The sequence below is a fragment of the Paramisgurnus dabryanus genome, chromosome 23 (genome assembly GCF_030506205.2).
Source record: "Paramisgurnus dabryanus chromosome 23, PD_genome_1.1, whole genome shotgun sequence".
In the NCBI taxonomy this organism is placed as follows: domain Eukaryota; kingdom Metazoa; phylum Chordata; class Actinopteri; order Cypriniformes; family Cobitidae; genus Paramisgurnus; species Paramisgurnus dabryanus.
The window spans coordinates 10,834,967-10,847,014 of NC_133359.1; the positions used below are offsets into that span (position 1 = coordinate 10,834,967).

The following is a 12,048-nucleotide window of genomic DNA, read 5'->3' on the forward strand; positions in this document are numbered from 1 at the left end:
ACTTTATGTCTATTTCTTATAGCAGCTGTTAATGAATTTGGTCCACTGACATAACGCCAGGTGTGACAAATAGACGATCACTATCTATACATGTTTACGTCATGCTCTTGAAGGTGTCCTATAAGTTTTCGGTAAAGGTTAAGGGTCATTCAGTAAAGTAGAACCGGACGGATAAATCTAGTAGAAATCCAATAGTCTTAATACTTAGTGCAGTTAAATTAGCATAACACTTTTTTTATTGTTGTACAACAGTTTGGCATTCAGTTATGTTTATATAGCACCACCCATTGATCAGTTTAACATTCTAAACCTGTGTATACTCAACCATGATGACATATCAAGAAACGAAATAAAAATGCATTCACGATTCAACGAACACTGCATATTTTCAACTCTGCAACAGTATTAAGACTAGAAACCGTTTGAGGCTCTTTTATGGTTTTGGATTGTTCAGATGAGATGCGAGGGGAGAGAAACAGTGAGGAGGGTTTGATCGTGACTGCCCCAATCCCAGAGATCCAAAGCAGGGTCCAAAAATCCAAACTTCAGCTCCCACTAAAAAAATACAAGTGTTAGCACCATAATGCACTAAAGTCTGTTCATTATTATCTCCAAAAAAATCAAGTCTTACCTGTGAATATGTGAATGTAATGTCTTTGTGGGTGAGGTCCTGGATAAGTTGGTGTGATAAGATGTAGGCTGAGATGATTCTGTAGGTACAAAGGGTGTGGCGTGGTTGTACGGGATAATCAGGTGGCCAGTGTAGAGCTCCTGTGCACTCCGGCTTTCCGCCCAGATCTTATCTACACACCATAGACACTATTATTAGCACAGAACTAAGGATTATTGGATGGTTTATTCTCATGCATATGCAAACGTTAGCTTATTGATGAGTTGATATATTTTTCACTGCAAGCACAACATCATTTCTATCAGCACGGTGCTTTTAAAAGACATGCAAACACATGCTTAAGGTGTAGAAACAAGACATTGACACTAATTGATATTAAAATCTAATAGGAACTGAGTCGAAACCATACAAATAGAAATTGAATCGAAGCGCCAAGTGTACCCAGCCCTATTTTTCAGTTTTATTTACTGATAGTATTAATGATCAGTCTTACACCCCCTTCAGACCGCCAGCGACTAGCATTAGCACAGCAACATGATCGCATTCATTTCAATGAAAGCTTGAGTGAAAGTGACTGATGGCGGGGTCCAGCGACGCGGCAAAGTTAAGAAAAGTTTAACTTAAATGCAAATGATGAGTGACTTTCGGGAGCGACTACCAATGAGAGCAAAGCAGTGGAGTTCACGTCATCCGTCTATCATCAGTTATGTAGCGTGCACACCAAAGATTTTAAACGCGGCTGAAAACGCCGAATGCCAGCTGTTTTTTTCAGCTGAGAGCTTTACTTGCTGTTATACTTCAGCTTTGTTTATCAGTCGTTGTAGGATGTGGCGGTTGGTTGTTGTGATATTTGTCCCGCCCCTCCTCCACTGTGATTAAACAGCCACGCGAGAACTGACATTGACGAGCTGAGCTCTTCACCCAAAGTTGAATATTTTTCAACTCTCAGCACGGAAAAACCGCTAAGCACCGACTGTCAGGGCGGAAAAAGCGCTAGATGCTAGCTTTTTTGAAAAACGCCGCACTTCCATTGGAAACAATTGAAAACATACTCCAGCCATGGGCGTAAAAGCTTTGGTGTCCACGCTAGAGGTCTACACGGAAGACCCGAGACCCGAAGACCCGGGACCCGTACGGGTTCGGGTCTATATTTTAAATGATCAGCCGGGTCCGGGTCGGGTCTTAATCTATTACTTCGGGTCCCGGGTCTGTTTAACATTGTGGGTAATACCTGAGGTCAATCGGACTCGGAGAACACACACTCACATTTAAATAAAATATTTCAAAATCAGCAACAAAAACTTTTTCGCATACATTTTTTCTATGACGCTAAAATTGAGTTAAAAAGTTTATATTTGGTTGCTCCAACCAGGCAGCTAACGCGCATGTGCTCTTGTTATGTTTCTCTGGCTACCAGTCAGGAGCTTCTGCAAGTGAGACGCAATGACTTTACCTTTGATAATTGGCTCTTTTATTTAGAAGGCGGGACTTATTCCGCCGTACCGCGCATTTTGCACTGACTTCTCTTATTTTTATAATAATATTATAAATTGACCGTCTTGCTGTTATATCTAAAGTTTTCGCGACTCAAAGAGCACAGAGATGATAGCAAAGAAGCAAAGCTAACGAAAGCAGCCATGGCACTGAACGAGCAATCGTTATTATAATCCAAATGGGCAAACATTATTAAGCAAGTTGACCCGATGTAAAACTGCGTTATTAATCACCATGACTGTAAAGTGAACTTTAAAATCTGGAATAAGCATTAAACATTTCAATCGTCAAGAGAGGAATAACATGGATGGAACTTTCTTGGAAATAAGGATTGTGCATCACACAGACAGGTAAGGAGGGAGAAGACTAACTTCTATGGGTAAGACAAAAAGTTTAATTTTCGCTACTTGTTTATTGACTTATAAATAACATTTAGCTAAGAATATTTGTCGGGTCTGTGTCTTCCCGGACGGGTTCGGGTACAGATTTTAAATAATAGACGGGTCTTCGTCGGATCCGGGTCCAGCTTTTAAATAATAGACGGGTCCGGGTCGGGTCCGGGTCCAGCTTTCAAAACAACAGACGGGTCCGGGTCGGTTCAGTGTAGCACATTTGCGGGTCTGATCGGGTTCGGGTAGGAATTTTTGGACCCGTGTAGACCTCTAGTGCACGCCCCCTTACTGAAGTGGACGGAACTTATTTGTTTATGACAACTAGATTTAGAAACGCCTGCTAACGACCTCATTGAAAGAGACGAGGGACACACAGAGAGAGTAAAGCTTTGTTTATAATCGCACTTTGCTCCACATCGCAAGCACGTTTCAACAAACGAACGAGGCGCTTATAGTTTATGTACTTGCTGTTGCACTGTTCTTTAAAACGATAGGGGGCGACTCCAGCAGTCGAGTCCAAAACCAACAAAAAGAAGAGGATAGAAGTTGTCGATCACTGGAACAACCCTGGTACTTGTAACATCAGAGCGTGATATATAAATATAAGAATATAAATAAAACAACAATTGCTTAAATACGTCTTTATTAAACATTATCGTTTCATTAACATTTTTACTAACAAACAATAAAAAAAATCTTGAATCGTATGTAAGAATTATTACAATTACATTTTTTAATGGCAAAGTTTCAGAGTGTCCGATAAATATTATATGCATTATATTTTCATGCATATATGCATGCAAAATCAATTAAAAAGCCAATCAAAACAGTTTTCCTCTGTGAAGCCTCTCACACTGCAGCTGAGGAGTGCCCATACATACAGTGATGCATCCGTCCACTTTTTATAGGCCAATTCACACTGATCCAACCGAGGGGCAATCTTCCGATCTCTCTGATGAAGCCAATACGGAAGTGACTTACACTGCAATTCATCGACTGGCCTCTAGAGGCTGGCTCCAAAACGAAGTTAATTCCCATAGAACTCAATGTTAAAATGCCCAACTTTACAGCAGAAAATAATGTTTACAGCATGGTCCAAAAAGTGTTTTTGGTCTGCATAGCTAAGTTTGCCCTTCATGAGAACTGCGAGGGAGGTGATTTTTATTGTAACTTCATCTGTTTAAATTATATTAAGCCTTAAAGTTCTGCATAATTAAGGGTGTGGCCGCTTGAGTGACAGGTGAACTGCCACAGCTGTCACTAGAGTTGAGCTAGACGGTCGTGGTTTAGTCAGTCACTCCTTATTCATGTTTGATGATTAATATTCATAATGCGGAGAAATGTTATTGAATGAGATCTCTGTGTGAGCAGATATATCCTCCTTTGTGTTCAATAGATAAAATAAATGTATACAGGTACCATTTTTCGGGTGAACTATCTATCCTTTTAAGTCTTTTGTAGTCTTTTAAGTCATTGTGTTAGCTTTCCTTGTTTCCATTGAAGTACGCAAGATGCTCTTTAAACACATTCTCAAGTCATGCTGGGATTACACAAATCATCAGGTTTCAAACAAACTCGAGTGCATGATGTCACAAAGAGGGGCCACAACAAATACAAAAAATTTTCATAAATTATTAATTTAATTTTGTACAGCTTTTTACTTTATTTTATGTGTGATTAATGACAAAATGTTTGTTTTTGCAAAACTGATGATTGATAAAATGCTTATCTGTTTAGCATTAACTTGTTTTTAAAATGAAAGGAATTTTGTTTGGATAAAACAGAGTTTAATCTAGTGAGGGGGCGTGGTAAAATTAACTATCTACAGGCAAATTCTTTTCAATAGCGTTAATGCACCATCTGGGATCATGTTTAACCACAAAGAGATACAAAGAAATAGCTTTAACAGAAAAAAAGGGGAAAAACAAGGGAAATGAGATTTGTCAGCTATTTCTTAGCAGTGCTACGACAAAAAAATAAATATTTATCAAATAGGTGGCTTATAAAATGTTACACTATTTATTTTGCACTTCTATGAAATAGCCAATCATCTCATACAGGCACAGCAAGACAAGGCGAGGTTTAATGTTACATGGAGAGGAACCGGGCAGCTGAGATTGGCTTTTACGTGTCCATCAAAGTAATGCTCACCCTTCTAAAACAAAATGGCTGCCAGTGAGGCTATGCCCAAATGCCCTCCTCATCATCCTATTGGTTAAGAGATGGCAGGGTTTTAGCCAAGTGCAGCATGGGAAAGAAGATCAGGTTAGTATGCGAATATTTTCAAGTAGAAGTGACCCGTAAGAGCAAACGCAGGATCAGCTTTATGCGTCTTTGTTAGTAAAACCTTATATTACATGCTTTATGGGAAACTGATCCTAGATCTGCACTTAGGGGCGATTTCTACAGTCATGAATAAGAATAAAATCCATAGGGTTGAGAAGTTATGATCAGTATGAAAGCAGTAAAAAATAAATGTGGAGGGTGTCTGCGTTGGAGATGAGGAAAGCTTAATTTAAAGTGGGATAAAGAAACTGTGACTGAAATGGATTTGGATCCACTTCCGATTCAGTTTCATGTGTGAATGCTTATTAAAAAGCAACTAAATGAAACTTACCACACCTCCAATTAGTCTTTTGGTGCCCAAAGGCTTGCGATTAAGATTAAGCTACTATGAATATGAGATAAGCAATATACAGCGACAATAAAATTATTTCATATTCAGCGATTGTGATAGTGATAAACACTGGATTTCTTTACAGGACCGGACAGTGACCTGATCAGGTGATTTAGGAGGCTTGTGATTGGTCTGGTCTGGTGGGGTTTTCAAGTAGCCGTCGTCATAATTATCCGCCATTAGCTTCATACGATTCTGTGTCTAGGAGAAAAGAGGCGGCACATGTGTGAGGAAAGAATGGTGGGGAGGATAAAGGGTAAAATCAGGTGAAAAAAAACAGTAGATAATGTGAGAAAACTTCAGAAAATCTCCAAATGAGATTATGAGACTTTAATCTGGATTTTACACTGCAAAAAATGATTTTCAAGAAAAAAATCTTAGTATTTTTGTCTTGTTTTCAGTAAAAACATCTCAAAATTCTTAAATTAAAGGACAAGTTCGGTATTTTAGACTTAAAGCCCTGTTTTCAGGTTGTTTATGGTAAAATAGAATGGTTTTGACTGAAATTTCGACATTTTCGGCTGCCCTGAGAATTTTCGGGTGTTTGTGTTTCAGCTCAGACCTCTACAATGGGTTTAATGGTGCACTGGAACAATCCTTCCTAAAATGCATTAAACTTTCGTTTACAAAGACGTGAAACTCACCGAGTGGTCAGGGGTGTTCACTGGTATGCTCACACAAAAATCGCTGCAAAAGATGCTTTCCAACAGCTGTTTTACCATTCGTTGTTAACTTGTGGACCTATTTTCCCAAACGCCTCACACCCGTACATTCTTCCGCTTAGAGCTTGAATAATAGACACTCCAGCCCAGGTGGTGGCGCTAATCCGCCTTTGCCAATTGCAAGAATAGAAACAAAGTTCCCGGCGCGGAGTAATACCGTACCTCACAGCACATCTAATACATGTCAATGGAGTTGGTAAAAACTACGATAAAACCTGTTGGAATGCGTCTTTTGGAGCGATTTTTGTGTGAGCATACCAGTGAACACCCCTGACCACTCGGTGAGTTTCACGTCTTTGTAAACGAAAGTTTAATGCATTTTAGGAAGGATTGTTCCAGTGCACCATTAAACCCATTGTAGAGGTCTGAGCTGAAACACAAACACGCGAAAATTCTCAGGGCAGCCGAAAATGTCGAAATTTCAGTCAAAACCATTCTATTTCACCATAAACAATCTGAAAACAGGGCTATAAGTCTAAAATACCGAACTTGTCCTTTAAGTTGCTTTTTCTTGATGAGCAAAATGACCCAACAGATTTAATTACCCAACTTGCTCATCAAGAAAAAGCATCTTAAGTCAAGAATATTTAGATATTTTTACTGAAAACAAGACAAAAATACTAATAATTTTTTTACATTTTTTGAAGTGCACAGACAGGGTCCCAATTAGACAAAACAATGAAGCTTCCAGTCAAAATAAATGTTGTTTTAAAGGAAAAGTTCACCTTAAAATGAAAATTCTGTTATTATTTAGTCATCCTCATGTTGTTTTAAACCGGTATGAATTTTTTTTTTCTGATGAACACAAATGAAGATATTTTGAGAAATGATGGTCAACACACAGCAGATAGTGTCCATTGACTTCCATAGTAGTAATAAAAAATATTATGAAATTCAATGGGTACAGTCAACTGTGTGCTTACCATCATTTATCAAAGTATTTTCTTCATCATTTATCACAATACTTCCAAAATATTTTTTCCCTACTATGGAAGTCAATTGTCACTATCTGCTGTGTGTTTACCATTATTTCTCCAAATATCTTCTTTTGTGTTCATCAGAAAAAAGAAATTCATACAGATTTAGAACAACATGAGGATGAGTAAATGATGACAGAATTTTCATTTTAAGGTGAACTATCCCTTTAAGATTTAAAGCAAACAAACAATTTTATCTTGAAAAGCCTATATATTAAACATACACATTCGGTGTATGATGCAGTTCATACCTGCTGTTTGAGTTGCTGCACTAACCGATCTTTCTCTCTTCGGAGCTGAGCCACTTCCTCTTGTGTTTTCTTTTTTTTAGACGAGGACAGCTCCAGCAGGGCTATGTTAGCATCCTTCTCGCTAATGGCAGCCAGCAGAGCCTCCTGTCTGTGAATGACAATTTGGAATGGAAGTCAAACCTCAATGTCAACACTTCACTTAAGTACTATGGAGAGCCGCTCTTCAAAACAATTTAGCTCACTGACAACGACCGGGTTCTTTGCTTTCACAAGCTCAACACATCTGAGAGAAATGTGAATTTTGTCAAAATAACGATGCATAATTGTTATGAAATGACAGGAAGAGCTTGTTTGTTCTCAGTTTTCTACAGATCTCTAATGGTGGAGGTGTGGAGACAGAAATAGCAAACAGAACGAATCATGTGCACCGATGAATCATCCTCTGGGTTTAATATGTGCACTGAAGAGACACAATGTGATAAACATGCAGTTTTAGGGTTTTACAGCCTACTTTTCTGTCGTGATGTTTATTGGTGACTCATGTTTTTTTCAACTTTGTGCACTTTAAACTAAGGGTGGGTTTTTATTAAAACTAGCATATTGGTATTTGTTAAAAAAAGGTCACATTATTGGTTTACAAACTTTAATTATGACTTCATTGTTTTTCACAAGGCTACTTTTCAAGTGCACCTTTATTTTGTTGTTTTACTATTCTCCAAATACCAAGAATTTCAGTATTAAAATATGAAAATCGTGAAAAAAATTAGCTATTTTTGAAGCTATGACATTCTAGACAAATAAAATTTTTTATCAATTTATCAAATTTTTAAATATTTAATTGTGTAACATTAGGACCTGATGGTACTTTTTTTTTCATTTTTAGATATACTAAAAACAGATTTTTTAAAAGGGATACACTACAAAAAAATGATTTTCAAGAAAAAAAATTCTACTTTCAGTAGAAATATCTAAACATTCTTAAATTGAGATGCCTTTTCTTGATGAGCAAAACGAAAATAAGTCTAGTTTTTAGACCAAAAATATCAAATTTAAGTGATTTAGTGTTTAAGAAAAATGTTCAAGATTTTTTTGCTTACCCCATTGGCAGATTTATTTTGGTTGTTTTATGCACAAAATCACTTCAATTTGATATTTTTGGTCTAAAAACTAGACTTATTTTCTTAGGTCATTTTGCTCATTAAGAAAAAAACATTTTAATGTAATTAAAATAATTTTAATGTAATTAAGATATTTTTACTGAAAACAAGACAAAAATACTAAGATTTTTTTCTTGAAAATCATTTTTTTGCAGTGTACTCTCCAAATACCAAGATTTTAAGTATTAAATTATGAATATTGGGAGAAAAAAATAATATTACATTTTTAAAGCTATGCCATTCTAGACAAATACAAATATTTATTGTTTGCACTGTTACTGAATGTGAACAAATTATTTTTACCCACACTTTATGTCACTACCTGTAACTTTAGGACCTGATCGTACTTTTATTTTTCATTTTTAGACATTGATACTAAAAACAGATTTTTTTAAGGGATAGTTCACCAAAAAATGAAAATTATGTCATCATCACCCTGAAGTTGTTTCAAACTTGTATAAATTACTTTGTTCTGCTGAACATAAATGAAGATATAGATGTTTTGCAGATCAGGGACACCATTGACTTCCATTGTAGGAAAAAGTTATAATATAGAAGTGAATGGTGCCCCTTATCTGTTTGGTTACAAACATTCCTCAAAATATCTTCCTTTATGTTCAGTTCAGTGCAAAAAATGATTTTCAAGAAATAAAATTCTTGCTTTTTCTTGATGCGCAAAACGACCAAAGAAAATAAGTCTAGTTTTAAGACAAAAAATATAAAATGTAAGTGATTTTGTGCATAAAACAAGCAAAAAAAATCTGCCAATGGGGTAAGCAAAGAATATTTTTTCTTAAACACTTAATTCAAGAAAAATTTGCTTACTCCATTGTTAGATTTTTTTGCTTGTTTTATGCACAAAATCACTGAAATATGATATTTTTGGTCTAAAAACTAGACTTATTTTCTTGGGTCATTTTGCTCATCAAGAAAAAGCATCTTCATTTAAGAATTTGTAGATATTTTTACTGAAAACAAGACCAAAATACAAAGACATTTTTTCTTAGTAGAACACTACAAAAAAATCTTACTTAGTATTTTTGGCTTGTTTTCAGTAGAAATATCAAAAAATTCTTAAATCAATATGCTTTTTCTTGATGAGCAAAATAACCTAAGAAAATAAGTCTACTTTTAAGACAAAAAATATAAAATGTAAGTGATTTTGTGCATAAAACAAGCAAAAAAAATCTGCCAATGGTGTAAGGAAAAAATCTTGAAAATTTTTCTTAAACACTAAATTCAAGCTAAATTTTCTCACCCCTTCTTCTTTTAAGCACAAATTCACTTAATTTGTATATTTTTTGTCTAAAAACTAGACTTATTTATCTTATGTCAATTTGCTCTCAAGAAAAAGCATCTTGATTTAAGAATTTTTAGATATTTCTACTGAAAATAAGCCAATATACTAAGAAAGTCTTTTTTTGCAGTAAATAAAATAATATACAAGGTTGGAACAACTTGAAGGTGAATAAATGATTACAGAATTTTCATTTTTTTGGTGAACTATCCCTTTAAGGGACCATGGTTGAAGAAACACTCTAATGACAGAAAGTTTAATCCGTTAAATGTGATCTGGAAAAGCGATTCATTTAAATCTTAAATTTGTTTGTATTACACTAGTTTATGATCAAACACATGGCCGTTGTGTCTGCTGTTCAGTTGGCAGTATGAAGGGTTTGGTTTATGTTGCAATCTGCTTTAAATCTTTACAATCTGCTCTTTATTGCCATTTCTACATTTTAAATTAAACATGTTTACACTTGACTTAATGTCAGTTACACTTCAGATCCCAAGATGGGATGGAGTATATTGTTGTCGGTCTTTGCGGAAGATGTGTCATGTTTTTAAATTCTTGCGTTACAACATCATAATATTTATTGCAAACCATTACCACAGTTGAAAAACAATGAAGTGATCAAGAAAATCTCTCTCATCGGCCAAGACCAATCACATGGCCAAACTATTCCACCCACGGTTAACATCACTGGTTCGAATTCCTGCTGTGATTTTGATGCTTTTCATAATATTTACTTGATAAGGTATAATAGTGCATTACAGTAACTCACTTCATCTCTAGCACTTCTTCCAGGTGTCTCCTCCTCTCGGCCCTCAATGTGGTCAGATGAGCTTCTTTCTCTGCCAGAGACTGTTGGGTGGATGACATCTTAGCCTTCATGGACTCAAGTTCCAGCTTCACTTTCTCCATCGCTCCGAGCAGCTCCTCCATCTTTTTAGGAAAACGGGTGAGAGGGAACCTTCAGCCATTGATGTTCATTGCATCACAATGAATCATGATGAAGTCCTAAATGTTTTGATGTGAAGTATGCAAACCTCTCCTGACAAATCTAACTGGTTTAGTAAATGGTATCTTTCCCGGCCATTGACGAGTTATCTCGTTAATTAAGGGAAACATTTGCATGAAAAAAACGTGTTCCTGATGAGTTTTTATGTTAATCTGTACTACCGCAATTATCCACTAGATTGCGCACTTACCCAATTTATAAAACACTGAAGCAAAAAATTATTTACTAATTTTAAACTCTGTGTATGTTTTGATAATTGTTCTGAATCTGATCTCAAACAAATTACTTCACAAAAATGCAATTATTTCAGCTTTTTGCTAATTTTTTTTTTATAAAAAAAACCCATATTTAAGAGTTTATAAGCAGAGAAAAAAAATGATTTTCAAGAAAAAAATTCTTAGTATTTTGTCAATGGGGTTAGCACAAAAATCTTGAAAATTTTTCCTAAACACAAAATTCAAGAAAAATTTGTTTACCCCATTGGCAGATTTTTTTGCTTGTTTTATGCACAAAATCACTTAAATTTGATATTTTTGGTCTAAAAACTACACTGTAAAAAATGCTGTAATTATGCAGCTGGTTGCCAGTAACTTACTGTAGAAGATAAAGACTAAAAATGTTTCATGTTAATTTAACTTTGAACAAACTGTTGCCAGTAAATAACATAAATGTTAAAATCTACAGTAAGTTACTGGCAGCTAGTTGCCAGTAATAGCCAGTAATACTGTAATTTCTACAGACATTTTTTACAGTGTAGACTTATTTTTTTTGGGTCGTTTGCTCATCATTTTAATATAAATTTTTTTAAAGATATTTTTAATGAAAACTAGACAAAAATACTAAGATTTTTTTCTTGAAAATCATTTTTGCAGTGTATAGATAGGATGAAAGTTTTTTTGTTTGTTTGTTTGTTTATTTATTGTTTGTTTGAAAGCAGAGGGTCTATTCTTTCATTTGATATATTTGTATGTTTATATATTTTTATACAGGCATTTTGTGAAACTTTTGTGAAAATCACAAAAAAATGCTGTTAGGCTACATTTAAAAAAAAGGCTGGTGTGGCATGATTTAATCTATTCTTCAGCTGGTCCAAACTGGTCTAGATGGTTGATTAACAAGACAACCAGCTAGTTGGGCTTAGGCTGATCTCTGATCTCATGCTGGTTTAGACCACCAGAAAAACCAACCATAAGCTTCTATAATCTGTTTTCCCCAGTAGACACATGAATGCATATTTCAATTCTCAATATAAATGTTTATATTAATATCAGTTTAATATTTCATGAGTCAATAGTCTTGTAAGTTGTAGCATTGACCTGTTTCTCCTGGTGGTTTCTCGCTGCTTCCTCTTGTGCCAGCACCAGCTCTCTCTCCGCAGTGATTTGAACGCTTTCTCTCAGTGCCTCCTCCAGCTCCTCAATGCGCTCCACCTTCTGCCGCAAGG

The 12,048-nt window shown here is 35.5% G+C and overlaps 1 protein-coding gene across 1 annotated transcript in view; it reads right to left on the minus strand.

Moving 5' to 3' along the window:
- Window positions 1-644: 644 nt before the first annotated feature.
- The window catches only part of erc1a (ELKS/RAB6-interacting/CAST family member 1a), a 26,049-nt gene continuing 14,645 nt past the window's right edge, over window positions 645-12,048 (minus strand). The window contains exons 14-19 of the mRNA XM_073813310.1: window positions 11,921-12,048; window positions 10,368-10,528; window positions 7,145-7,292; window positions 5,294-5,395; window positions 4,669-4,725; window positions 645-803 (exon numbers count right to left, since the gene is read on the minus strand). Coding sequence (XP_073669411.1) covers window positions 4,699-4,725; window positions 5,294-5,395; window positions 7,145-7,292; window positions 10,368-10,528; window positions 11,921-12,048 — 566 coding nt within the window. The 3' untranslated portion in view covers window positions 645-803; window positions 4,669-4,698. The remainder of the gene's footprint in view (window positions 804-4,668; window positions 4,726-5,293; window positions 5,396-7,144; window positions 7,293-10,367; window positions 10,529-11,920) is intronic.